The sequence below is a fragment of the Pelodiscus sinensis genome, chromosome 14 (assembly GCF_049634645.1).
Source record: "Pelodiscus sinensis isolate JC-2024 chromosome 14, ASM4963464v1, whole genome shotgun sequence".
NCBI lineage: Eukaryota > Metazoa > Chordata > Testudines > Trionychidae > Pelodiscus > Pelodiscus sinensis.
This window is the reverse complement of record NC_134724.1, coordinates 36,759,584-36,782,039: the sequence shown is the minus strand read 5'-3', so window position 1 is coordinate 36,782,039 and position 22,456 is coordinate 36,759,584. Positions and strand designations below refer to the sequence as shown.

Below are 22,456 nucleotides of genomic sequence, written 5' to 3'. Positions count from 1 at the left end.
TATGAGGGTTTCAAAGTCAGGGCCCAGGGGCTTGTAGTGGCTGTTGGGGCCATGTTGGTCTGACCTGGTTTCTTGGCAGTGCTGTACTCTAGCATCGCTGCCAGCCAGGCTGCTGGGAAAGGGAGCTAGGGTTAACGACAGGGAGCTGGCCCAGCCCAAGGCTGCTGGCCCTGTGCCTCCTCACGCGGAGGGGTCCGTTGTGGGCAGCAGTGAGGAATCCTCTGCCAACTCTAAGCAAGCGGCGTAGCTCTTAGCCCAGCAGCCCATGGAGGGAAGCAAAACCTCCCTCATCTTCCTTCCCTGTGGGTGAGCAAGGAGCAGCCAGGGGCTGGGCGGTGGGGGCAGAGGCGTGCTGCAGCTGAGGGCATGCTGGTGGCAGGCAGGCGGCTGCTGGGTGGCGAGAGCTTATAGCCGCTGCCCAGGTAGCAGCACAGCTGCTGCTTTGCCCCTGAGATGCGGGAGGGAGGACTGGACCTAGGCTAGGGAAGCCTGTGAGGCTCTCTGAGGCTGGGCTGGCAGGCCCGCCCCTCACACCGGGCCTGTGGTGCTCAGCCCAGGCTGGACGCTGCCTTGTGTGGCACAGGAGCTGCTACAAAACCTCAGAGAAACTGGGGCTGGGAACTGGGGGTGACTCCTGTACAGTGGGGCCACTGTCCTCTCCCTGGCGGCAGTGAGGGCAGCCCTGCTCCACGGGGTGGGAGGTTAGAGGCAGGGCCAGATGGGGCAGAAGCTGTGTGGGGAGGGGCAGGGCCTGTGGGCTGGGTGGGGAGGAGAGGCAGGGGCTAGAAGAGGCAGAAACTGTGGGGGGAGGGTTAGGGCCAGGGGTTACAGGCCTAGGGAGCTGGAGCAGGGCTCAGGATCTGCTGAGCTCAGAGCTCACTCTGCTGTGTGGGGGTCACAGCTGCCTGCCCCAAGCACCAGCGTGGGGGTGCTCAGTGACTGCAGGAGCCAGTCCCTGCCTGCTGCCTCAGCAGAGGCGCCAATCATGCCAGCCGTGAGTCACACGCCATGGGGGGGGACCACTTCCTCTGGAGTGGCTGCCAGAGCCAGCAGCAGCCCTGTGCCCAGTCCAGGGTGAGCTGCCTCTGCCAGCTCTGCACTGAGGCCGGGGGGAGCCGGGCGGCTCACCTGGCTGCCCGGGGGTGATGTGGTTCGGTGCCCTCTCTGGGACAGAGGCTGATCCGCTCTCTGCTGCAGCCTTGCAGGTCTGCCCCCAGCAAGAGCGAACGAGTTTTGCGCAGTGTGCGTCGGGGCCTGGCGCCACCTCCTGCCTGGTGCCCACTGCGCTGCCCGTGGCTTGGGAGCAGCCAACTTCCCTTCCCACCTCGCTGGAAGCTGGAGCCCAGAGATCTGACACGTACCCGGCTGGGCCTCCTATTCCCCCATCCCCTCGCTCTGGGGCTCTGTGCTAATCCACGGCTTCCCCAAGGGCAGAGGCATCCAGTGATTATTGGGGGCCGTACCCGGGCTTGCCTGTCCAGCCTGATTGCTCATGTCACCCTTGCTACCTGCTTGCACTGGCCTCTGGAGAGCACTGCTTGGGCACTGCCCCCCCACTCCTCCCACCGTGGGGCATCAGCCCAGGCTCCCTCTGCCTGGCCCCTTGGAAGACTCGGGGGGAGGGGGTGTCTGCACTCGATCCACGAAAGTTTTGCCGTTGGCGGGTGTTAACCCCCCCAACACAGTGTTGCGGCTGCAAGGGGGCGTGTGAGCGAGCCTGGCCTGGCTTTTCAGCAGGAGTGTGCTCGGCTGGGGAGGCGTATTTTGTCTACAGTTGTGCTGCCCTACGGCGTTCACGCAAGCGGCCTTGCAGCAGGGCTGAGCCCACACACACTCAGCGCCATCCGTGCTCAGTGGCCAGCAGCAGCACTGTCGTGGCAGCCAGAGCAGACTGGGGATACATCCTCTTGGGAGGGTGCCAGTGGGGCACCCCTGGGCTCTGCAGCACCCATAGCCCCTCAGATTGGGATGGGTCCTGCCTTGGGCAGGGGGCTGGACCTGATTGCCTCCTGAGGTCTCTTCCAGCCCTGGGATTCTAACACAGGCCCCATCTGGCTGGAGCTGGGTCTGCATTGGCTATTGTCTCCAGGGAGTGACATGGGGCTCAGCCCTTTATCTCCTCCAGGCATGTGCTCACCCGGCACCTGCTGCCTCCCTCCCAGCCACGGCTGGCCCAGGGCCGTTGGAGGAGCAGCCTCTGTGGCAAGTGTGCGTGGAGAGCCCCTGACTTACCGCCCGACCTGCCCTGAGGCAGCGTGTGCGCAGGGCACCTGGCCCACAGGGTGGGGACGGGCTGTTTGCTTTAGGAGCCGGGCCCTTGGAAAGCAGCCGGGTAACACAGGGCTGGTGCTGAGCGTGGCAGGGTGCCATGGGGGAAGAGTCCAAGCACAGACAATGGGCCAAATTCAGCTGTGGTGCCAGCGGGCCCAGCTCCCAATGAACTCCCTGGGCCTGGGCCTGTTTCTGCTTCCAGCAGGGCTGCATGTGGCCCCGAGACGAAGGGAGGTGCCCGCTGGTTGCTGAGGTGTTGCTGGCTCGGCAGGGGCCGGTCTCCCCGGCAGCGCGGCAGACACAGTGGAGCCCTTGTTCTCTGGCTTCGCACCGTACTCGCTGCCTGCTCGGGGAGGAGGGACTGGGACTTGGCGGCAGCTCTTGCTTGCTGGCGACGCATGTCCCCTTCCCCCGGCGCGGCCACGCGCCCGCCCACCCCAGTGGATTTTAACTGCAGCTCAGCGCTGGGCTCCTCACTGACAACCCACCCTCGCCTGTCGCAGGGCTGGAAGTGCCGGGCACTGACCCGAGGAAGGAGCGCTGCACCGGCTGACTAGCCACACCCACCCCATAAGCCCGTAGCAACAACCCCAGCTGCGGGTGTTCTGCTCATCAGCACAAGGGCCCAGCCGACTGGGGACCCTGTGGCCCAACCACAACGTGACAGAACCTCGTCTCGACCTGCCCAGATGGGCTCAGCTGCTACCCTGAGCAACAGCACCTCAGCCTGCCAGCTCCACCAAGTCCTGGGCACCGAACCAACCTTCCCCCCCATCCCGGGAGCTCAGCCCTGCCCCAGGGCTCACAGGTGCGCAGGCCGGGTCTCTCGCTGGCCTGCTCCTGGGCTGGCGGCCTTGGCCGGGACAGTGCTTGGGTTTTAGAAATTCCCAGTCACACCTCACTGAGGCTTAAGAGTTTAAAGGAGCCGTGACAGAGAACTCTCCCAGCGCCCTCGGTAACCGCCTCCACGAAGGGAAGGCTAACTGCACGAGGTGTGCATGTGTGTGAATGCTAACTGCGCTGGAGCCTGTTCACAGCAGCTGTACCTGCGCTCAGGTGTGTGTGTGTGTGTGTGAATGAATGCTAACTGCGCTGGAGCCTGTTCACAGCAGCTGTACCTGCGCTCAGGTGTGTGTGTGTGTGTGTGTGTGTGTGTGTGTGTGTGTGTGTGTGTGTGTGTGTGAATGAATGCTAACTGCGCTGGAGCCTGTTCACAGCAGCTGTACCTGCGCTCAGGTGTGTGTGTGTGTGTGTGTGTGTGTGTGTGTGTGTGTGTGTGTGTGAATGAATGCTAACTGCGCTGGAGCCTGTTCACAGCAGCTGTACCTGCGCTCAGGTGTGTGTGTGTGTGTGTGTGTGTGTGTGTGTGAATGAATGCTAACTGCGCTGGAGCCTGTTCACACCAGCTGTACCTGCGCTCAGGTGTGTGTGTGTGTGTGTGTGTGTGTGTGTGTGTGTGTGTGGGAATGAATGCTAACTGCGCTGGAGCCTGTTCACACCAGCTGTACCTGCGCTCAGGTGTGTGTGTGTGTGTGTGTGTGTGTGTGTGTGGGAATGAATGCTAACTGCGCTGGAGCCTGTTCACAGCAGCTGTACCTGCGCTCAGGTGTGTGTGTGTGTGTGAATGAATGCTAACTGCGCTGGAGCCTGTTCACGCCGGCTGTTCCTGTGCTCGGGTGTGTCTCTGTGTGTGTCTTTTCACACCCGAGCCAGAAAATTGCAGTGCTGTAAAGTGCCAGTGCAGACTTGGCCTCAGGCCGCCTCCCCCCAGCTATTGCCTGAGTCAGGCATCAGCAGTGGCGCTAAAGCCTGGAACAAGCAGGGATTAGCTAAGTACCTAACAGGCCCCACAGAGGCCCAGCTGCTGCCTTGGCTGGGGGGCTTGAAGGGGAGCCGTGCACTAGACTAGCAGGGGGCTGCGGGGTGGGTTTGAGGGGCACCAGGCGAGCAGGGGGGCGCGCTGGGCTGGAGTCCAGAGCAGGGGGGTGCAGCCAGCTGCTGCGGGTGCTGCAGTTGTCCAGCCAGCACAAGGTGCCTGTTTCTGGCTCCCTGGCCCCAGCGCCTCTCGGGGGGCGGGGTGCAGGGACCCCCCCTCAGGGACTCGCTGCTGGAGCCTGCGCGTGTCCCGGCAGTGGGAGCCTTTACCAGAAATAAGAAGTGAAAGCGGAGAGCGGGGATGCTGCTTCTGGCCTTTCCCCGGGGGTCTGCGCCGGCCCAGGCCTCACTTCCCTCTCCCGCAGGGGAAGAGCCCCGAGCTGCGGGCCAGGCTGAGACACTCGGCGGGATGGAGCCGCTTACAGCGCCCAGGCGAGCTGGGAGCGTGGCCCCGGGGCCGTACCCAGCGCAGCCGTGGGCACACACAGCCAGCCCTTGAGCGGTGACACCTGCCAGTGTCCCAGCCCCACTGGGTGTGGGTGTGGGTGTGTTTACACTGTACCTGGGAGGCCTCTGTCCCAGAGTCGTCTGCGCCCTGCACCTGCCGGGGGTTCTCTGCGGATGCAGGTTGCTGGGAGTAGCCCTGACACCCCCCTCCCCCGGGGAAACCCAGCCTGACCCCTAGGGCTGCCAGGTGTCCGGTTTGAACCCCACAGCCCGGTACCGGAGACCTGTCCGGGGTTGTCTAACGCCCACGGGATGCGGATTGGGACGGGATGGCCAGTGTGTCCGGGACTTTCGTCTGGCGCCCCTACTGACCCCCCCCGCGGGCGACTGGGGCCGGGACACCCCTGGCCCGGGCGGGCTTCAGCATGGCCCTGCGCCCCGGCAGCGCCCCGGCAGGACGCCCGCTCCCCCGCCCCGGCGCCAGGCGCTGCGCCGGGGCGGGCGCTGGGGGCGCTGCGGGGCCTGTCCCGGGCGGGGCGGGGCGGCCGGGGCCGGGATGAATGGAGCAGGGGGCGGCCGGGCCGGCCGGCGGCGCGATGATCGCGGTCTCCATCCCCGCCGTGGGGCCGGGGGCCGAGCCCGTGCGGAGCCCCGAGAAGACGCGCACGGTGAGGGGCGGCCCCGCCGGGACACGGGGGGAGGGGGCCCCGCTCAGGAGCAGCCGCCCCCGGCCCGGGGCTTGCTCCGCTGCCCGCCTGGCCTCGGCCCGGGGCCAGGTCTGCCCCCGGGGGGGCAATGCGGGGCAACAGTGCCCCCCCCCCAGGCCAGCCCGCTGGGGGCGGGGCAGGAGCGAGCGGCCCCCTGGGCCAGTCACTCGCCGAAGAGGGGCGGGGGGGCTTTTCGCTGAGTCACTAGCCCCCCCCCCACGCCCGCGGCCGGGGGGTTTCAAACTTTCCCTCCTGCCCCGCTGATGGCGCGGCCCGACGTAACGTGTCTGGGGCGGGGGGCGGGGGGCTGGTGACACACGTGCAGCCCCGGGTCCGGCAGGGAAGGGGTTAAACCCGTCCAGTGACCGCAGGGGAGGGCGGAGGAGCTGGGGAGCCCGGTCCCTGGGGTGGGGTCTGCCTGCCCCCCTGCACAAGGCCCCCGGGGGGGGGGCTATAACTCCGGCCAGCCTGGCTGGGGACTTCAGACCATTTCCTCTCTGCTCCGTTCCCCCTGCTGCGCTGGCCCCTGGGCGCCTGCCTTGCTCAGAGGGGCCGGCTGTGGGGCCGGCTGTGGGGCCAGCCGTGGAACTGGGGCTTCCCAACCTGCTGGCCCAACAGCCCTGCCCTGGCCCCGGCCCACAGTCCCCAGGCAGCTGCTGGGGAAGGCAGGCGACCACGCTCCCCTCTGGCTTGCACGGCCCCGGCCTGCTCTGCTTTGCGTCCCCTGTGGCCCTCAGCAGCAGGCTGAGAGCAGCCGGGGGTTGGATCCAGGGGTCTCGCTAGTGCGGGGGGCAGAGCCAGCCCCATGCCCGTCGTTCCCGCTTCCAAATCCACGGAGCCCACAGGTTCCTGAACACCGGCGTCTTCCCCGCCTGCCTGAGCCACGTGTGCCAGGGCAGGCTGCCCTCCCCGCAGCCCTGATGGGACCGGCGTAGGAGCCAGCCTCGCTGCACGGGCTGGGCCAGCAGCCCCGTCCTGCCCTCCAGCTCCTAGCTGGGCACAGGCAGGTCACCCTGCCCCCGGCCTGCACCTCGCCTGGGAGGCTGGGGATCGGTGAGCTGGTCCCGGTGAGCAGCTTGTGCGTGGGGGTGGTTTCGGTTCCCTCTTCGGAAGAGGAAGGGCCGAGCATCCCCCTTGGGCCTGGCCTGGGAATTGGGGATGTTGGACGCTCCCCTTTCTGGCTGCCCAGGCCTGGGATAAGGCTGTTCCGAGCCAGGTGCCGAGCTGGGATTTGACTTGGGTCACTCAGTAATTCAGTACCAGCCCGGCCAGGGAGGCTGTGACCAGTTCCTGGCTGCCTCGTTGGATTGTCCTCTGCACCAGGCTCTGGTGCGGGGTGCGGGGGCCTGTCTTGCTGCGTTGGGCAGTGGCTAGACTCCAGCCAGAGAGCTGCAGCCCCTGCCAGGGCAGGACCATGGCTGGCCTGGCACCTGTTGTTTTTGTCTGGGCTGCATCCCACACTAGGGGGAGAGAAGCGAGCATGGGGGGGGGAGAGCCTGCAAGCAAACCCAAGCTCACATAAAGGCTGGTGAGCGAATGCTGCAAGGCCATTCCCAGCTCTGCCCTGTGTCGACCCTGTGACTAGTTCCTGTGCTAATCCAGGTTCCCTGCCCTCCGGCGGGAGCTCTCTGCGCTGCTGTGACATGATGCTCGCTCTGGTGCACCGGGGTGTGTGTTTGTGCCGCTGGGGGGGCATATTCCCATGTGAGGCAGCGCAATGAATGGGCATTGGCCCTCCTTGGCTGACCGATGCTGAGCCTGGTGGTCTGGTCCAGCTCCTAGCTACGTCCTGCCCACCCCCAGCCTCCTTGCGGCGTCAGCCGGCGGCTCCGCATGTGCTGCCCGAGGCAGAGCGCGCGCTGTCCGATGTGGGACGGTGGCAGCGTGTGCGCAGGGCGCAGGAGAGGCGATGGAGCCTGTGCTGACCTGTCGGTTGCAGGAGGCCTTTCAGCTGCTGTGCCCAGCAAGAGGGGATTTCTGGAAGGGAGCTGCTGCCCTCCCTGCCCGGTGTGCGGGAGCGGAGCCAGAGCCTGCTCTGAAAGAGCCTTTTGTGGCTCTGTTTGCTCTCCGGACACTGGATTGTGCTTACACAGCTGCAGTGCACCCTGGGAGGGAGAACACAGCGGCTTCCACTGCCAAGCCAGCCCTGCCAGCAGCTGCCCCACCCGAGGGCTGCAAGGGGAAGGGGCTGGGTATGGGAAGGGGGGTGCTCTTATTGCGGATTTCTGCTCTGAGGCTAGGCAGCCCCTCTCATGTCTCTCTGTGGCCTGGCAGGTGTTCACGGTGGAGGTGCTGTTCAATGGCCGGAAACACACCCTTGAGAAGCGGTACAGCGAGTTCCATGCCCTGCACAAAAGGGTGAGGCCGGGTGGGCACGCGGCTGGAGTGGAGGGCAGGGGCTAACTCCATGTTACCCGCCCGCAACGCTGCACAGCGGCCTCTGGGCAGCTGATGGTTTGCTGCCCCAGGGCCCCGCCCCCGCTAGATGCGCCTGGCTCCCTGTCCGGGCCCTGCTCCTCCGGGGGTGCTCCCAGTTCCAAGGGACGCTGCGCCCTGCCTGCAGCCCTGGGTGATTGGAACAAGCTGGGATAACACGGACCTCCCCGTAGTTCTCTTCCCCTCACTTGGCTGTGCCCGGAGCCCGTGGCCCGTCAGCCAGCCCCACATCAAGGCCTGGGCAGCGCTGGCCTGTCCCGGGGAGTTGTTTTACCCGCCCCTGTGGGCTCTTTTAAAAAGAGTTCGAGACCGGACTGAGTGTAACGGACATGGCGACGCCTCCCTGAGGCTGCGGCCGTTGCTGTGAGACGGGGACCCGTTATCTCCCTGGGGCTTTCACACACCACCGAGAGAGGAGAGAGCAGGGCCTCGCCCAAGCGCACGAGCCAGCAGCTGGCGAGTGGTGTGGGGCCAGGAGGGGTGGGGCATGATGCCACCCTGCTGGCACGGGGGGGAGGAGACCTTTGCAGCCCCTGGAGGGGCCCGATGCGGCTGCATGTCAGAGGGCAGGGTCTGCCTGCATGGAGCTGGCGCCTGGAGCAGAGGCGTCCGGCGGCTCCACGCAGCAGGGCTGTCTCGGCCGGGTGGTAACACCACCTTCTGCCCTAGATAAGGAAGATATGCAAGGTCCCGGATTTCCCCCCCAAGCGTGTCCCCAACTGGATGTCGAAGGTGCTGGAGCAGCGGCGGCAGGGCCTGGAGTTTTACATTCAGGTAGGGGGGGTGCCCCCTCCTTGGGGCCCTGGTGACTCCTGGGCTGGATGCGACTCCCTGGAGTGGATCTGGGCCTTGCTTCTCAGGACAACGCCGGGTGCTCTGCTGGGCCAGGGGCTCCAGTGAGCTCTAAGCGGCTCCGTCTGTTTGCTGCAGGGCGTCCTGTACTACAACAAGGAGCTGCCTAAGGAGCTGCTGGACTTCCTGAAGCTGCGGCACTTTCACCAGGATGTCAAGGCCGGCAGCCTGCGGTGAGTACCCCGAGCCTGGGACGCCCCCGGTGGAAGCCAAGTCTCCAGTGATCTGTAGGTTAAACCTCTAGTCCAGCACCCATGGGACCAGATGGGTGCTGAATCAGAGAACTCGCCAAACCACAGGAGGTCAATATTGTCTAGCAGCATTGCCAGAACTTGCACTGCTTGCTGGGCTCTTAGGCGACATTTAGGGGTGGATTAGTGCTCTGTACTCCTGTGCAGCTCTGAGCCAGGACCTGTGCTCGTAAACGAACTTTCTGGGGCTGCGGGAAACTTGGCCGCACCCATGGTAAATGGACCTCGGAGTAACTAAAATCATGCCGGACCGTGGATGTTGCTGGACCAGAGGGTGCTGGAGTAGAGCGGTTCAACCTGTCGTGACATCTGGGAGCTCACACGATTCCTTGGTGCATGCAAGGGGCTAGCTGGATTAACAGTCATTGGAGGCAGCGTTGCCTAGTAGCTGGTGCCACCAGGTGCTCAGCTCTGCTGGTGATTTGCTATGTGACTCAGAAAGGTCCTGCCCCTCTTTGGGATGCCATTTCCTCACCTGTGAAATGGGGCTTGCTGGCAGGCAGGCTGGCGGTCGCTCCCTCCTCTGCCCATCATGTGGGGGAGGGCAGCTCCTGCCCCCACCAGGAGGGCGGGACGATTCACTCCCTTGGCTGTTTCCGGTGTCCCCTCCGAGGGAGGGAGAGGGCAGGTCGTCCGTGCGCCTCCCAGCTGCTCCTGTTGGGGCCGTGCTCCAGCTGCAAGGGCTGGTGGCAGGGCTCCCAGTTGCTGGTGGGCCTTGCCAAGCACTGGCTGGGGTGTGTGTGTCCCAGTGGCAGGGCCGGCTCTAGGCACCAGCAAATCAAACACATTTGCAGGGGCGGCATTTCCAGGTAAGCAGCTGCCCCTGGCAATGCCCGGCCCTGCCCGCACCTCCAGTTTTAAAGGGCCGTGGGAGCTCGGCTCTGGCTGCATGTCCCCAGTAGCTGGCTGCGGAGCACGGCGTGGCCAGGCTCTGCCCTGCCAGCTCCAGTCCTGCCGTGGCTCCAGCGCCCTTCGCCAGCAAGAGACCACTCCCTGCCGGGCACTGCCCTGCCCTGCGCCCTTCTGGCTCCACGCCGCCTGCTCCCCTGCCCTCTCTGCTCTCCGTTCCCTGCGATTCTCTGGCTCTGCGCCGCCCTTGCACCCCGCACCCCATCCCTGCCCCCACTCTGGCTCTGCGCCACCCAGTCCCCACCCCCCTCTGGATCTGCGCCCCCTCTGCACCCTGCAGCCCCTTTTCCCTGTGCCCCTCTGGGTCTGTGCCCACCATTCCCCGCACTGCCCCTGGATCCTGATCCCTTTGCCCCTTGTGTTCCCCACATCCCATTCCCCGGGCCTCCCCTGCACCCCCCAATCCCTACATCCCTCTGGCTCTGCGCCTCCCGTTTCCCGCGTTCCCCCTGTTCCCTGCACCCCTCTGGCTCTGCGCACCCCAGTCCCGCTGCTTCCCCCGGTCCCCGTGGCCCTCTGGCTCTGCACCTCCCGATCCCCACGGTGAACCCTGCTCCCCGTTCCCCCTGCCCCTCTGGCTCTGCGCTGTCCCTGCTCCCCCTGTGGGTCAGGAGTGCGGGGTGTTTGTCCATAGGGAGGGGCTGGACAGGGCAGGGAAAAGGCTGTGACCCAGCAGCGAGTGAAAGGGGAGGGGGAGTTTATTTGAAGCGCCTTTATGGGAAAAAAATAATATACATTTAATTTGCTATTTACAGGGCTAAAATGCAAAAACAAAAACAAAAACAAAAATCGCAAAGTACAAACGTGTGTAAAACCAACAAAAAAAGGGGGAGGGGCCAAAAATCTTTTGCTTGGGGCGGCAAAAAACCTAGAGCTGTCCCTGCCCAGTGGGGAGGGGCAGGGGGTCCTAGCTGGGGGAGGGAGGGGCTTGTTGCCAGAGCCCCCTGCTGGCTGAGCCTGCTGCAGAGCAGGGGCGCCCCCTGGTGGCTGCCTGCATCTAGTGCAGTTCTCCCTGCAGTAGAGGCCCCCTGCTGGCAGCTGATGGGACACTTGTGCCCCCCACAGCCTTGGCTCCTCCCTCTGCCCAGCTGCCCCTCGTGCCCCCTTCCCTGGCGCTACAGTGCAGGCATGGGAGCCCCACGGGACATGCAAACCTGAGCGTCCGGCCCCGCTCCGATGGACCCTGGCAGGATAGGCTGCATGGCGGCGGGGGGGACCCCGCTCTCGGCAGCCACCCATCTCCTTGCCCCAGAACAGCCAGGTCCTCACTGGCTCCTCTCGTTGCAGCCACGGCGTCCTGCTCCCGCACCGGCCAGCTCTGAGCTTCCACAAAGACCCGTACGTGTTCCCCTCGTCCACAGGTACGGCGGGCGCGGGGGAGGGGCAATGGCCGTGCGGGGAGGTGGGCAGGCTGCTCCCAAAGGGATGGGTGTGTCCTGCGAGCGCATTCCCGTTCCAAGGGGGGATGTCAGGTGCTGCCCCCAGCCAATCTCCCCCTCGCGGCACCTTGGCCTGGCCGGCGGGCGAGGAACAAACCCTCCAACTGCTCCCTCAGCGCAGGCAGCGGAGTGTAAGTGGGAGCAGAGCAGGGCCACCTGCTTCCCCCAAAGGCCTGACGGTTCCTCTCCCGCAGCCTGGCTGCTCGCCCAGGCAAGCGCTGGGCAGGAAAGGGTCTGCAGGAGACCTCGCCCCCCCCCCCCCCCCGACGTGCAAACACTCCACCTTGGGCTTTGAAGGGGACGTTTTTAGCAAATGGGGTGTGTGTGGGGGGGAGGGGTGGCATGTGTCTGTTCTGTTGCCCCTCCCCCTTCAGAAGCATGTGGTGCTGCTCAGTGCCTGCCCTGCGGCTCAGCTTGTAAAGGGCCTGGGGGAGCCCTCTGACAAGCCAGGCTGAGGGCTGCAAGGTTAGCTGCCCTCCCCATTGTCCGCCCCCCTTCCCCGGGTACATGGTGCCTTGCAGCAGCCCTGGCTGCTGCCTGCTTTTGAGAGGCCAGGGAGCTATGTCTGGTAGCTGGTCACCCTCTGCCTCCTGCAGGCCAGAGCTGTGCAGCCGGACTGGGATCCCACAGCCGCACTCGTCCCAGGCAGGGCCCTGCTCCCAGAGAAGTGGTGGGGCTGCTCTTAACCCGTTCCTCTCCTCTGTTGCAGAGCTGCTGCCCGACGTAGTGCTGAGCGGTGTGTTGCAAGGCCTCTACGCGCCAGCGCATCCCTGCTGGGGGAAGGCGGCCCCCCACGCGCTTAGCCTGCCCTGCTCCGCGGCGTACCCACCGCCCAGCCTCTGCTCGGGCTTCGCCAGCGCCGCTCCTGCTGGGCGAGCCCTGCTCAGCTGTCCCATCTAGGGATCGCACCCGCTCTGCCTTCCCTGGGCCTTGCTTCCTCCTGCCGTGGGGCTGGGGGTGCCTCTGAGCCCGGGGACTGTTTTCACAGAGCACCTGCAACAAGGCCCGGACGCAGAGAGGCTGCTGTCGTGTTGACCCTCAGCTGGTCCAAGGCGCAGAGAGCTGCCCCGTGCCCCGTGGCTGGAACAGCCCAGCTCCAGGCTGGCTCGTGCTGGCTGGCGCCACGCTGTCACGCTGGACGCAGCGGCCATGTCTGGTCTGCAGAGGGCAGGCCCAGGGTAGCTGTACAGATGTTCATAGCAATAAATCACTCAGGGCTGGTTTGGAGATGGCTGCTGTGCTTTGTCCAGTGGGTGCTAGGCTCTGGGGCCCTGTTTAGCTCTGGGCCCCACATAAAGGGATGTGGTCAGTGCAAGTCGCGGGGAGGGGGGTGTTTGGCCCAAGCAGGGAGAGCAGACACCAGCCTGGCTGTGATGCTGAGCTGCTTGGGGGAGTGAGGGTGGTGGGGCAGGAAGTGAGGCCTGGGCAGGCAGGTGGGGGTGAGCCCCAGCGTGGGGCCTGGCAAGGAGCAATGCCTGGGGCAAGGGCCCAGCAGCTGGTGCCTGGCTCATGGAAGAGCCCCAGGCTGGCATAGCGTAGGCTGCAGGGGTCAGGCCACCCCTCCGCTGGGCGGCAGCGTCACCTGGCTGGGAGCAGGGCTGCTCTCACCACCACTACGGGGAGATCCCTGGAGCCTGCACCCCCACTAGTCCCCCAGGCCTTGTCACTCACGGATGGGGACAGAGCCCCTCAGGCTAGAACTGGTGTTATGGCTGGCACCCCCCCCGTGCAGGAACCAGGCCCCAGGCAGCTCTATAAAAAACACACTGAGCATTTATTGGTGCGTGTGCGTCTTACAAAAGTGATGGCCCCAAGTCCACTGCTGCCCCCCCAACGGGCCGCCAGGCAGGAGGTTGGTACCCACCACCCTCACTCCCCCAAGCCTCTGCTCAGCCCCGGGCAGCCAATCCTGCGGGCCCGGCGGCGCCTCCCAGCCCGGCCCTGGCGGCCCGGCCCAGCCCGTTTCTGGGGGAGGATGGTCTACTCTTTGGCGATGGCAAACGGCTTCTCCACCTCGATGGTGCCACACTCAGCGATGGTCACGTCCTTCAGGGGCTTGTCCCGACTGTCGGTCTTAGTGTTCTCCACCTTCCTCACCACGTCCTAGGGGACACCCACAGAGGGCCTGAGCTCAGGGGCCCGGTAGCCAGAGCCAGCCCTCACCTTCGGCCTGCTCTAGACAACACAGCCAAGGAGCCAGAGGCCCCGCAGCCAGGGGCGCTGTCTGCCTGCCCCTGCTTGGTCCAACAGGCAGCCCAGGCCCTGCTCCCAGGTGTGCGGGGAGGGCGCTTCAGAGGGTTGCCAAGAGCAACCGGCCCAAACCCCCTCGCCCCGCCCCACTCGCTCATTTACACAGGCTGGGAATGGTCCCTGTTCAAGCAGGTGGCACTTAACTCCCCCTACCCCCCATTCCCTCCCGGCCGGACTCCCCCCTTACCATCCCTTCCAGGATTTTGCCGAACACAACGTGCTTGCCGTCCAGCCAGGGGGTCTTGACTGTGGTAATGAAGAACTGGGAGCCGTTGGTGTCCTTGCCAGCATTGGCCATGCTGATCCAGCCCGGCCCATAGTGCTTCAGCTTGAAGTTCTCGTCAGGGAAACGGTCGCCATAGATACTCTTGCCTGGTAAGGAGACAAGAGGAGCAGCTGCCGGTCGCGGTTCCGCGCAGGCCAGCTCTTACGGCTGGCCCCGGGGAGCGTACTAGCAAGAGCAGCAGGGAGTCGCATGGCGCTGGACGGGCGCCCAGCCCCTGCACGTGGCAGCCCGGAGCTAGTCCCTGCTTGGACGGGGCTCAGCCCGAGGAGAGAAGAGGGCAGGACCCTAGATGAACCCCTCCCAGGGGCACGGTGGCCAGGGCTCCCCCTTGGAGGAGCGAAGGTGGTGCAGGAGAGCAGTCCCACACCGCTTCACAACCAGTGGGGGACCCTCCCAGTGCCAAATGTAGCAAGGCCAGAGCTACCGGGGGGAGGGGCAAATCGACTAGTCCTTAACATCCTTAATCCCATGTGGGGAGAGGTGGCTGCGCCTGGGGGTAGATCCTGTCCAACCCCTTGAGGAAGCGCACAACCCTGGGGTTTACAAAGAGGAGGATGGGCCAGAGGCCAGGAGAAGCCACGCAGAGACCCATGCCAGCTAGCAGAGCAGAACGATGCCTGACTCTTGGTGGTGGGAGGGGAGCGGCTCCGTGTGCCGGAGCCCGATGAGGAATGGAGCTGGTGTCTCAGTGCTGGGGACCACAAGGCTTGTGCCTGGGGGGCCGGGTGCATTCCAGGTGCTGACCGCAGCGGTGAGGTGAATCTGGCGAATCAGAATGGCGCTTTGCCAGTCCCCAAGGGGCGCGCTCAGGCGTTCTCGCGAGGACAAAATGCCTGGTTGGTGCTAGAGGCTCAGGGGCGCCTGCTGGAGGCGGAGGTGCTGCGAGTTCAATTCAACCTCGAAGGAAGCGGGCGCTGCAAACTCCACCAACTCCACCTCTTCACAATCAGCGGGGGGACCTCCCAGTGCCAAATGTAACAAGGCCGGAGCTACCGGTGCCGCTCCCCTTTGCCGGCTCGTGCGGGGCCTAGTGAACTTGTGAGGGGCCAGGGAGGTGAAACAATGCCGAGGCTGTGCCTTCTGCTGCGGTGCTGGGGATCTACCTGCACCGATGGCTGGGCCGCACGGGTCTCAGCACGGCTTCCATTAGCAACTGCCTCAAGCAAAAGTCTCTTGCTTTGTGCGAGGCTTATATGCTTTGCAACTATCTGCCTGAAGCACCGCAGACAAGAGTCCTGGGGCTTGCTATTAGGCATATGCAAGGCTTAAACGCTTGGGCCTGCGGCAAAACCCACAGCCCGGGGCCGGCAGTACTAAACAAAGCACTACTCTAACTAATCAGTCAGCAGGTTGGACAGGATTTTGTACCCCAACTCCCCGGCACAGCCAGGAACCCCCTATCCAGAGCGCTGCCTGGCAGGCGGGGTCTGAGCCCCTCTAATTCCCAAGCGGCCCTGCAGCGCGCAGGGAAAGCGCTGCCGCCTCTCGCCTCAGGGTGACTCATGGCCTGGCCGACAGGAGAGGGGCAAGGTGGCACAGCCCCACTGTTACCTCCGGTGCCGTCTCCGCGGGTGAAGTCTCCTCCCTGGATCATGAAGTCCTTGATCACACGGTGGAACTTGCTGCCCTTAAACCCAAACCCTTTCTGGAACAGAGGATAGCGAGCATGAGGCCGGGGGAGGTACGAGAGCCTGGGCAATGGCTAATAAATTGCTCTGCCCACCTCCCACTGCCTGTCCTCTTCCTAGGAGGCTCTCTCTCTCTCCCCCGCCCCCCAGCCAGGGCAGGTTGAGCTGGTGGTGGAGCCAGGTCTTCCCCCGGCTGCAGTATCGAGTGTTCACTCATGTCTCTGGCCCTTGGGGCTGGGAAGAGGGGGAAAGGATGGGACCTGGGGCAATTTCACATCTTCTCCGGCCCATCCCAGCTCAGGGGCCCGAGAGCCTTAGTCCCCAGCAAACCCAGAGAGCAGCAGGACTTGTCTCCAACCCCAGGGCAAGGCGGAGCTGAGAAGGGTTACTTTTAGAACAGCCAAAAGGAGCTAGACGCCCATCTCCCAACGAAAGGCCCCAGTGACCGGAGCCCAGGGCTCTGCTGGAGAACACTCCCCAGCCCTCGGTAGCAGTGGAGTGGGCAAGAAACAGGGCTAAAAGTGCTGGGAGCCAGTGAGAGAGCTGATCCCTCTCCGGGGGGGCAGCTGGGCCAAGACCCTTCTGCCTAACCCATGGGAGAAGGGGTGTAGCAAACTGCCTTCTGCATCACACCCAGAAAGAGGGCCCCCCGGGCTCCAGCCTTGCGCTGGCCAGTGACGTAATAAAAGGGACACATGGCACTGTCATTCCCTCGAGGTCTGGTTCACAGGCAGAGGAGCAGCAGGAGACTGGGAAGTGTGTCGGTGACTCCCGCAGTCTAGACCATACACCCCCCCCCTTACTCCTCCTCCCCCGAGACAGAACTAGAAGTGGGAGGTATCTACGGCGAGGCTGACGTACCAGGATGCTGAGCGCAGCTGCTAGATCTGTGTGGCTCTAAGGTGTCGAGGAAACACCCGTGACTAGAGGTGTAAAATCCCGGTTAAAATGTGAATCAGTTAAACCTAACGTTTACCCGGTTAACTGTGATCCTGCGGCGGGGGACTGTTCCAGTCCAGCTACACTGCATCGCAGACTGCTCTGGCCAGGCCTGCCATGGGGCCAGTTAACCAGTTCCCCGGGAAGCATGCTGGTAAGGGGTATGCTTCCCGGGTAACCGGTTAATCCTTTACATCTACACATGGTCATCTGAGCATAACTCTCCTAGCCTGACGGGAGTGACAGGTCACTCAGGATCAGTCTAGCCAGGATTGCCACCAGCATCCTAGGCAGCTGACACACAGACACAGAAGGGCTGTTCAACCAGTGACCAGATCAGCCCTGTGGTTAATGTGGATGCTGCCAACAAACACCCCCTGGGTGCTGGAATGAGCTCCCTACCGGTCCTCAGGCCAGCAGCTTTCTCCCTGCTCCTGGCGGTAGAGGGTGGCCGTGCAGGCAGAAGGGCCAGTCCCAATTTATGCTTAATGGCAGACTGCCACTTGGGGCGAGTGGGAAACTGGAATGAGGGCCACTGCCCAGGGATTCACCTCTCCTGTGGCCAAGGCGACGAAGTTCTCCACGGTCTTTGGGACTGTCTTCCCAAAGAGGCCGATCACGACTCGACCAACATCTTCCTCCCCGATGCGCAGATCAAAATACACCTGTAGGACAAGGGCATCAGTATCAGCCAGGGATTCCGGATGCCAGGGTGGTGCGGTCACTCAGACGACACCTCCCTGCTGTGCCAGGCCCAGGCCCAGGCCCAGAGCCGCTCTGGCTGGCTGGGCTGCAGCCGCTCCTGTGCGTCAGTGACTCACCCACTAGCCATGGCCTGATGTCTGACTAATAAGATGGGTGAACTAGAGTACCTCATATTAAAGGAGGAGATTGACATAATAGACATCACCGAAACCTGGTGGAATGAGGAAAATCTGTGGGACACAATCATACCGGGATATAAAATATATAGAAAGGATAGAGCAGGCCGGCTGGGTGGCGGAGTGGCACTGTATGTGAAAGATAATGTAGAATCAAACGAAATAAAAATATTAAGTGAATCAACATGTTCAATAGAATCGCTATGGATAGTAATTACATGCTCCAATAATAAGAAATTAGTAGTAGGGATATATTACCGACCACCTGACCAGGACAGCGATACTGACATTGAAATGCTAAGGGAGATTAGAGAGGCTACCAAAATAAAGAACTCTGTAATAATGGGGGATTTTAATTACCCCCATATTGACTGGATACATGTCACCTCAGGAAGAGAAGTGGAGATAACATTTCTCAATGGCTTAAATGACTGCTTCTTGGAGCAGCTGGTACAGGAACCCACAAGGGGAGAGGCAATTCTCGATTTAGTCCTGAGTGGAGTGCAGGATCAAGTCCAGGATATAACCGTTACAGGACCGCTTGGGAATAGTGACCATAATATAATAACATTCAACATTCCTGTGGTGGGAAGAACACCTCAGCAGTCCAGCACCCTGGCATTTAATTTCAAAAAGGGGAATTACACAAAAATGAGGAGGTTTGTTAAACAGAAATTAAAAGGCACAGTGACTAGAGCCAAATCCCTGAAAGCTGCATGGAAACTTTTTAAAGACACCATAATAGAGGCCCAACTTAAATGTATACCCCAAATTAAAAAGCATAGCAAGAGACCGAAAAAAGAGTCACCGTGGCTTAACCACCATGTAAAAGAAGCAGTGAAGGACAAAAAGGTATCTTTTAAGAAGTGGAAGTCAAATCCTAGTGAGATAAATAGAAAAGAACATAAACACTGTCAAATCAAGTGTAAAAATGTAGTAAGAAAAGCAAAAAAAGATTTTGAGGAACAGCTAGCCAAAAACTCAAAAAGAAATAACAAAATGTTTTTTAAGTACATTAGAAGCAGGAAGCCTGCTAAAAAACCTGTGGGTCCCCTAGATGATCGAGCTATAAAAGGAGCAATCAAGGACGATAAAGCCATTGCGGAGAAACTAAATGATTTCTTTGCTTCAGTTTTCACAGCTGAGGACGTTGGGGAGATTCCTGAATCTGCACCGTACTTTGTTGGTGATGAATCTGAGGAACTGTCCCAGATTGAAGTGTCATTAGAGGAGGTTTTGGAACAAATAGAAAAACTTAATGTTAACAAATCTCCGGGACTGGATGGCATTCATCCAAGGATTCTAAAAGAACTAAAATGGGAAATTGCTGAGCTATTATCTGTGGTTTGTAACCTTTAAATCGGCTTCCGTACCTAATGACTGGAAGGTAGCCAATGTGACACCAATATTTAAAAAGGGCTCTAGAGGCGATCCTGGCAATTACAGACCGGTAAGTCTAACTTCAGTTCCGGGCAAATTAGTCGAAACAATAGTAAAGAATAAAATTGTGAAGCATGTAGAAGAACATAATTTGTTGGACAAAAGTCAACATGGTTTCTGTAAAGGGAAATCCTGTCTTACTAATCTATTAGAGTTCTTTGAAGGGGTTAACAAACATGTGGACAAGGGGGATCCAGTAGCTATAGTATACTTAGATTTTCAGAAAGCCTTTGACAAGGTCCCTCACCAAAGGCTCTTGTGTAAATTACATGGCCATGGGATAAGAGGGAAGGTCCTTTCTTGGATTGAGAACTGGTTAAAAGACAGGAAACAAAGGGTAGGAATAAATGGTAAATTTTCAGAGTGGAGAGGGGTAACTAGTGGTGTCCCCCAAGGGTCAGTCCTGGGACCAATCCTTTTCAACTTATTCATAAATGATCTGGAGAAAGGGGTAAGCAGTGAGGTGGTAAAGTTTGCAGATGATACCAAACTGTTTAGGATAGTCAAGAGAGAAACAAACTGAGTGATTGGGCAACAAAATGGCAAATGAAATTTAATGTGGATAAGTGTAAAGTAATGCACATCGGGAAAAATAACCCCAACTATACGTACAATATGATGGGGGCTAATTTGGCTACGACAAATCAGGAAAGAGATCTTGGAGTTATCGTGGACAGTTCTCTGAAAACTTCCACACAGAGTGCAGCGGTGGTCAAAAAGGCAAATAGGATGCTAGGAATTATTAGGAAAGGGATAGAAAATAAGACAGAATATCTTACTGCCCCTGTATAAAACTATGGTACGCCCACATCTTGAATACTGTGTACAGATGTGGTCTCCTCACCTCAAAAAAGATATTTTGGACTTGGAAAGGGTTCAGAAAAGGGCAACTAAAATGATTAGGGGTTTGGAACGGGTCCCATATGAGGAGAGGTTAAAGTGACTGGGACTTTTCAGTTTAGAAAAGAGGAGACTGAGGGGGGATATGATAGAGGTTTATAAAATCATGAGTGGTGTGGAGAGGACGGATAAAGAAAAATTATTTATTAGTTCCCTAAATAGAAGAACTAAAGGACACCAAATGAAATTAATGGGGAGCAGGTTTAAAACTAATAAAAGAAAGTTCTTCACACAAAATGGCAAATGATACCCCTCTGATACTTCTTCACACAGCGTGGTTAACCTGTGGAACTCCTTGCCAGAGGAGGTTGTGAAGGCTAGGACTATAACAGAGTTTAAAGAGAAGCTAGATAATTTCATGGAGGTTAGGTCCACAAAAGGCTATTAGCCAGGGGATAAAATGGTGTCCTTGGCCTCTGTTTGTCAGAGGCTGGAGAGGGATGGCAGGAGACAAATCGCTTTATCGTTGTCTTCAGTCCACCCTCTCTGGGGCCCCTGGTGCTGGCCACTGTTGGCAGACAGGAAACTGGGCTAGATGGACCTTTGGTCTGACCCAGTATGGCCGTTCTTATGATTCCTGGGGGCACCTGGAGGCGGAGGATTAAACTCAACAGTGGGAGGGGACGGGGGCAGAAAGGACCCTTTAGTGGCCATTTGGTCACAGGGCAATTACCGCAGCCTCTTCCCCTGGGGCTGCGTGACTGACCTGCACCAGCTGGCCCCAAGAGGCCACTGAGCCAGTGGGCAGGCAGTGGGGCAGCAGCAGCCTGCCCGGCCCAAGAGCCTGGCTTTGGGGGAGTCTCCATCCTCACTCCCCCGCCCGGGCTCAGCCCTTCCCCTGGACCCCCCAGCTGCTGCCATCAGGCCAGGGCTCCACTGACCGCCTTCCCCCGCCCCCAGGGAGTGTGGCCCCATGGGGTGAGGGGAGCAGGGGAACCCGGGGCCAGGTGTTCCAGCGGAGAGAGGGGCGGCAGAACAAGGAGGGGGGAGCGGGTCGGGCAGGGGAAGCAGGAGGATCACAGCGGGGAGGGGGGGGCGCAAATCAGGTGGGGGATCCGGGGGGGGGGAGCAGCAGGATCCAATGGGAGCAAGTTGGGCAGATGGGGGGGGGGGGGGGTAGCGACCAGATCTCGGTCGGGAGGAGGGTTGATCGGGAGGATACTGTCGGGGGGGGGGGGGGGCAAGCGGATGCCGGGGGCAGGACAGATCGCGGGGGGAGCGGCCGGCAGGAGGATGCCGGGGGGGGGGGCAGATCGCGGTAGGGGGGTCGGGGGGGGCAGATCACGAGGGAGGGGCCGGCAGGAGGATGCCGGGGGGGGGGGCAGATCGCGAGGGAGGGTCGGGAGGATGCGGTGGGGGGGGGCAGATCGCGAGGGAGGGTCGGGAGGATGCCGGGGGGGGGCAGATCGCGGTGGGGGGGGGCAGATCGCGAGGGAGGGCCGGAAGGATGCCGGGGGCGGGGCAGATCGCGGTGGGGGGGGCAGATCGCGAGGGAGGGCCGGGAGGATGCCGGGGGGGGCAGATCACGGTGGGGGGCCCGAGGGGGCAGATCGCGAGGGAGGGTCGGGAGGATGCCGGGGGGGGCAGATCGCGGTGGGGGGGCCGAGGGGCAGATCGCGAGGGGGGGGCGGGAGGATGCCGGGGGGGGGCAGATCGCGGTGGGGGGGGCGGGAAGGCAGATCGCGAGGGGGGGCGGGAGGATGCCGGGGGGGGCGGGGAGGCAGATCGCGAGGGGGGGCGGGAGGACGCCGGGGGGGGGCAGATCGCGGTGGGGGGGGGGCAGATCGCGAGGGGGGGGCGGGAGGATGCCGGGGGGGGCAGATCGCGAGGGGGGGCGGGAGGATGCCGGGGGGGGCAGATCGCGGGGGGGGGGCAGATCGCGAGGGGGGGCGGGAGGATGCCGGGGGGGCAGATCGCGGTGGGGGGGCCGAGGGGGCAGATCGCGAGGGGGGGCGGGAGGATGCTGGGGGGGGCAGATCGCGGTGGGGGGGCCGAAGGGGCAGATCACGAGGGGGGGCGGGAGGATGCCGGGGGGGGGCAGATCGCGGTGGGGGGGGCAGATCGCGAGGGAGGGTCGGGAGGATGCCGGGGGGGGGGCAGATCGCGGTGGGGGGGGGCAGATCGCGAGGGGGGGGGCGGGAGGATGCCGGGGGGGGGGCAGATCGCGGTGGGGGGGGCAGATCGCGAGGGGGGGCGGGAGGATGCCGGGGGGGGCAGATCGCGGTGGGGGGGCCGAAGGGGCAGATCGCGGGGGGGGGGGCAGATCGCGGTGGGGGGGGCGGGAGGATGCCGGGGGGGGCAGATCGCGGTGGGGGGGGGCAGATCGCGGGGGGGGGGGCGGGAGGATGCCGGGGGGGGCAGATCGCGGGGGGGGGGCAGATCGCGGGGGGGGGGGGGGAGGATGCCGGGGGGGGCAGATCGCGGTGGGGGGGGGCAGATCGCGAGGGGGGGGGGCGGGAGGATGCCGGGGGGGGCAGATCGCGGTGGGGGGGGCCCACCTTGACGGTGACCTTGGGCCCCTTCTTGCGCTCGTCGGCGCGCGAGGCCGCCGGCAGCAGCAGCAGCAGCAGCGACCCGCCCAGCAGCGCCGCGGCCACCAGCAGCTTCATCCTCCTGCGCTCGCAGCCCGGCCACAGCGCCCGCCGCGCCGCCAGCATCCGGGCCCCGCTCCGCCCCGCGCCCCCCGCCAGTGGTACGGCCCGAGCCGCGCCCCCGCCGCCGCCCACCGAGCGGGGGAGGAGGGGGCGGAGCCGCGAGCCGCGCTGGCGCGTTCCATCGCGAGCGGAGGGGGGGCCCGGAGCCGGCTCCAGAGCCTGCCACGTTTCCAGCTGCTCATTGGGCCGCCTCCTGGCCAACGGGAAGTGGGCACGAGGGGTGGGAGCCTCGGCGCCCGCCGATTGGCCCGAGCGCCGGGACCAGACTACACCTCCCGGCGGGGGAGCGCG

At 62.6% G+C, this 22,456-nt stretch overlaps 2 protein-coding genes across 2 annotated transcripts; one reads left to right on the top strand and one right to left on the bottom strand.

The window, feature by feature from the left end:
- Positions 1 to 5,108: 5,108 nt before the first annotated feature.
- Positions 5,109 to 12,414, top strand: SNX22 (sorting nexin 22). Its single transcript, XM_075897488.1, has 6 exons — positions 5,109 to 5,261; positions 7,575 to 7,658; positions 8,406 to 8,510; positions 8,667 to 8,761; positions 11,036 to 11,109; positions 11,897 to 12,414. Exons 1-6 carry the CDS (start codon positions 5,154 to 5,156, stop codon positions 12,085 to 12,087), a joined length of 657 nt encoding a protein of 218 aa, XP_075753603.1. The 5' UTR covers positions 5,109 to 5,153; the 3' UTR covers positions 12,088 to 12,414.
- A 526-nt stretch (positions 12,415 to 12,940) lies between these two features.
- On the bottom strand, positions 12,941 to 22,199 carry PPIB (peptidylprolyl isomerase B). The gene is made up of 5 exons (XM_075897487.1): positions 22,010 to 22,199; positions 16,842 to 16,955; positions 15,275 to 15,368; positions 13,625 to 13,809; positions 12,941 to 13,290 (listed from the first exon to the last, which is right to left on the bottom strand). Exons 1-5 carry the CDS (start codon positions 22,166 to 22,168, stop codon positions 13,168 to 13,170), a joined length of 675 nt encoding a protein of 224 aa, XP_075753602.1. The 5' UTR covers positions 22,169 to 22,199; the 3' UTR covers positions 12,941 to 13,167.
- Positions 22,200 to 22,456: the final 257 nt, after the last annotated feature.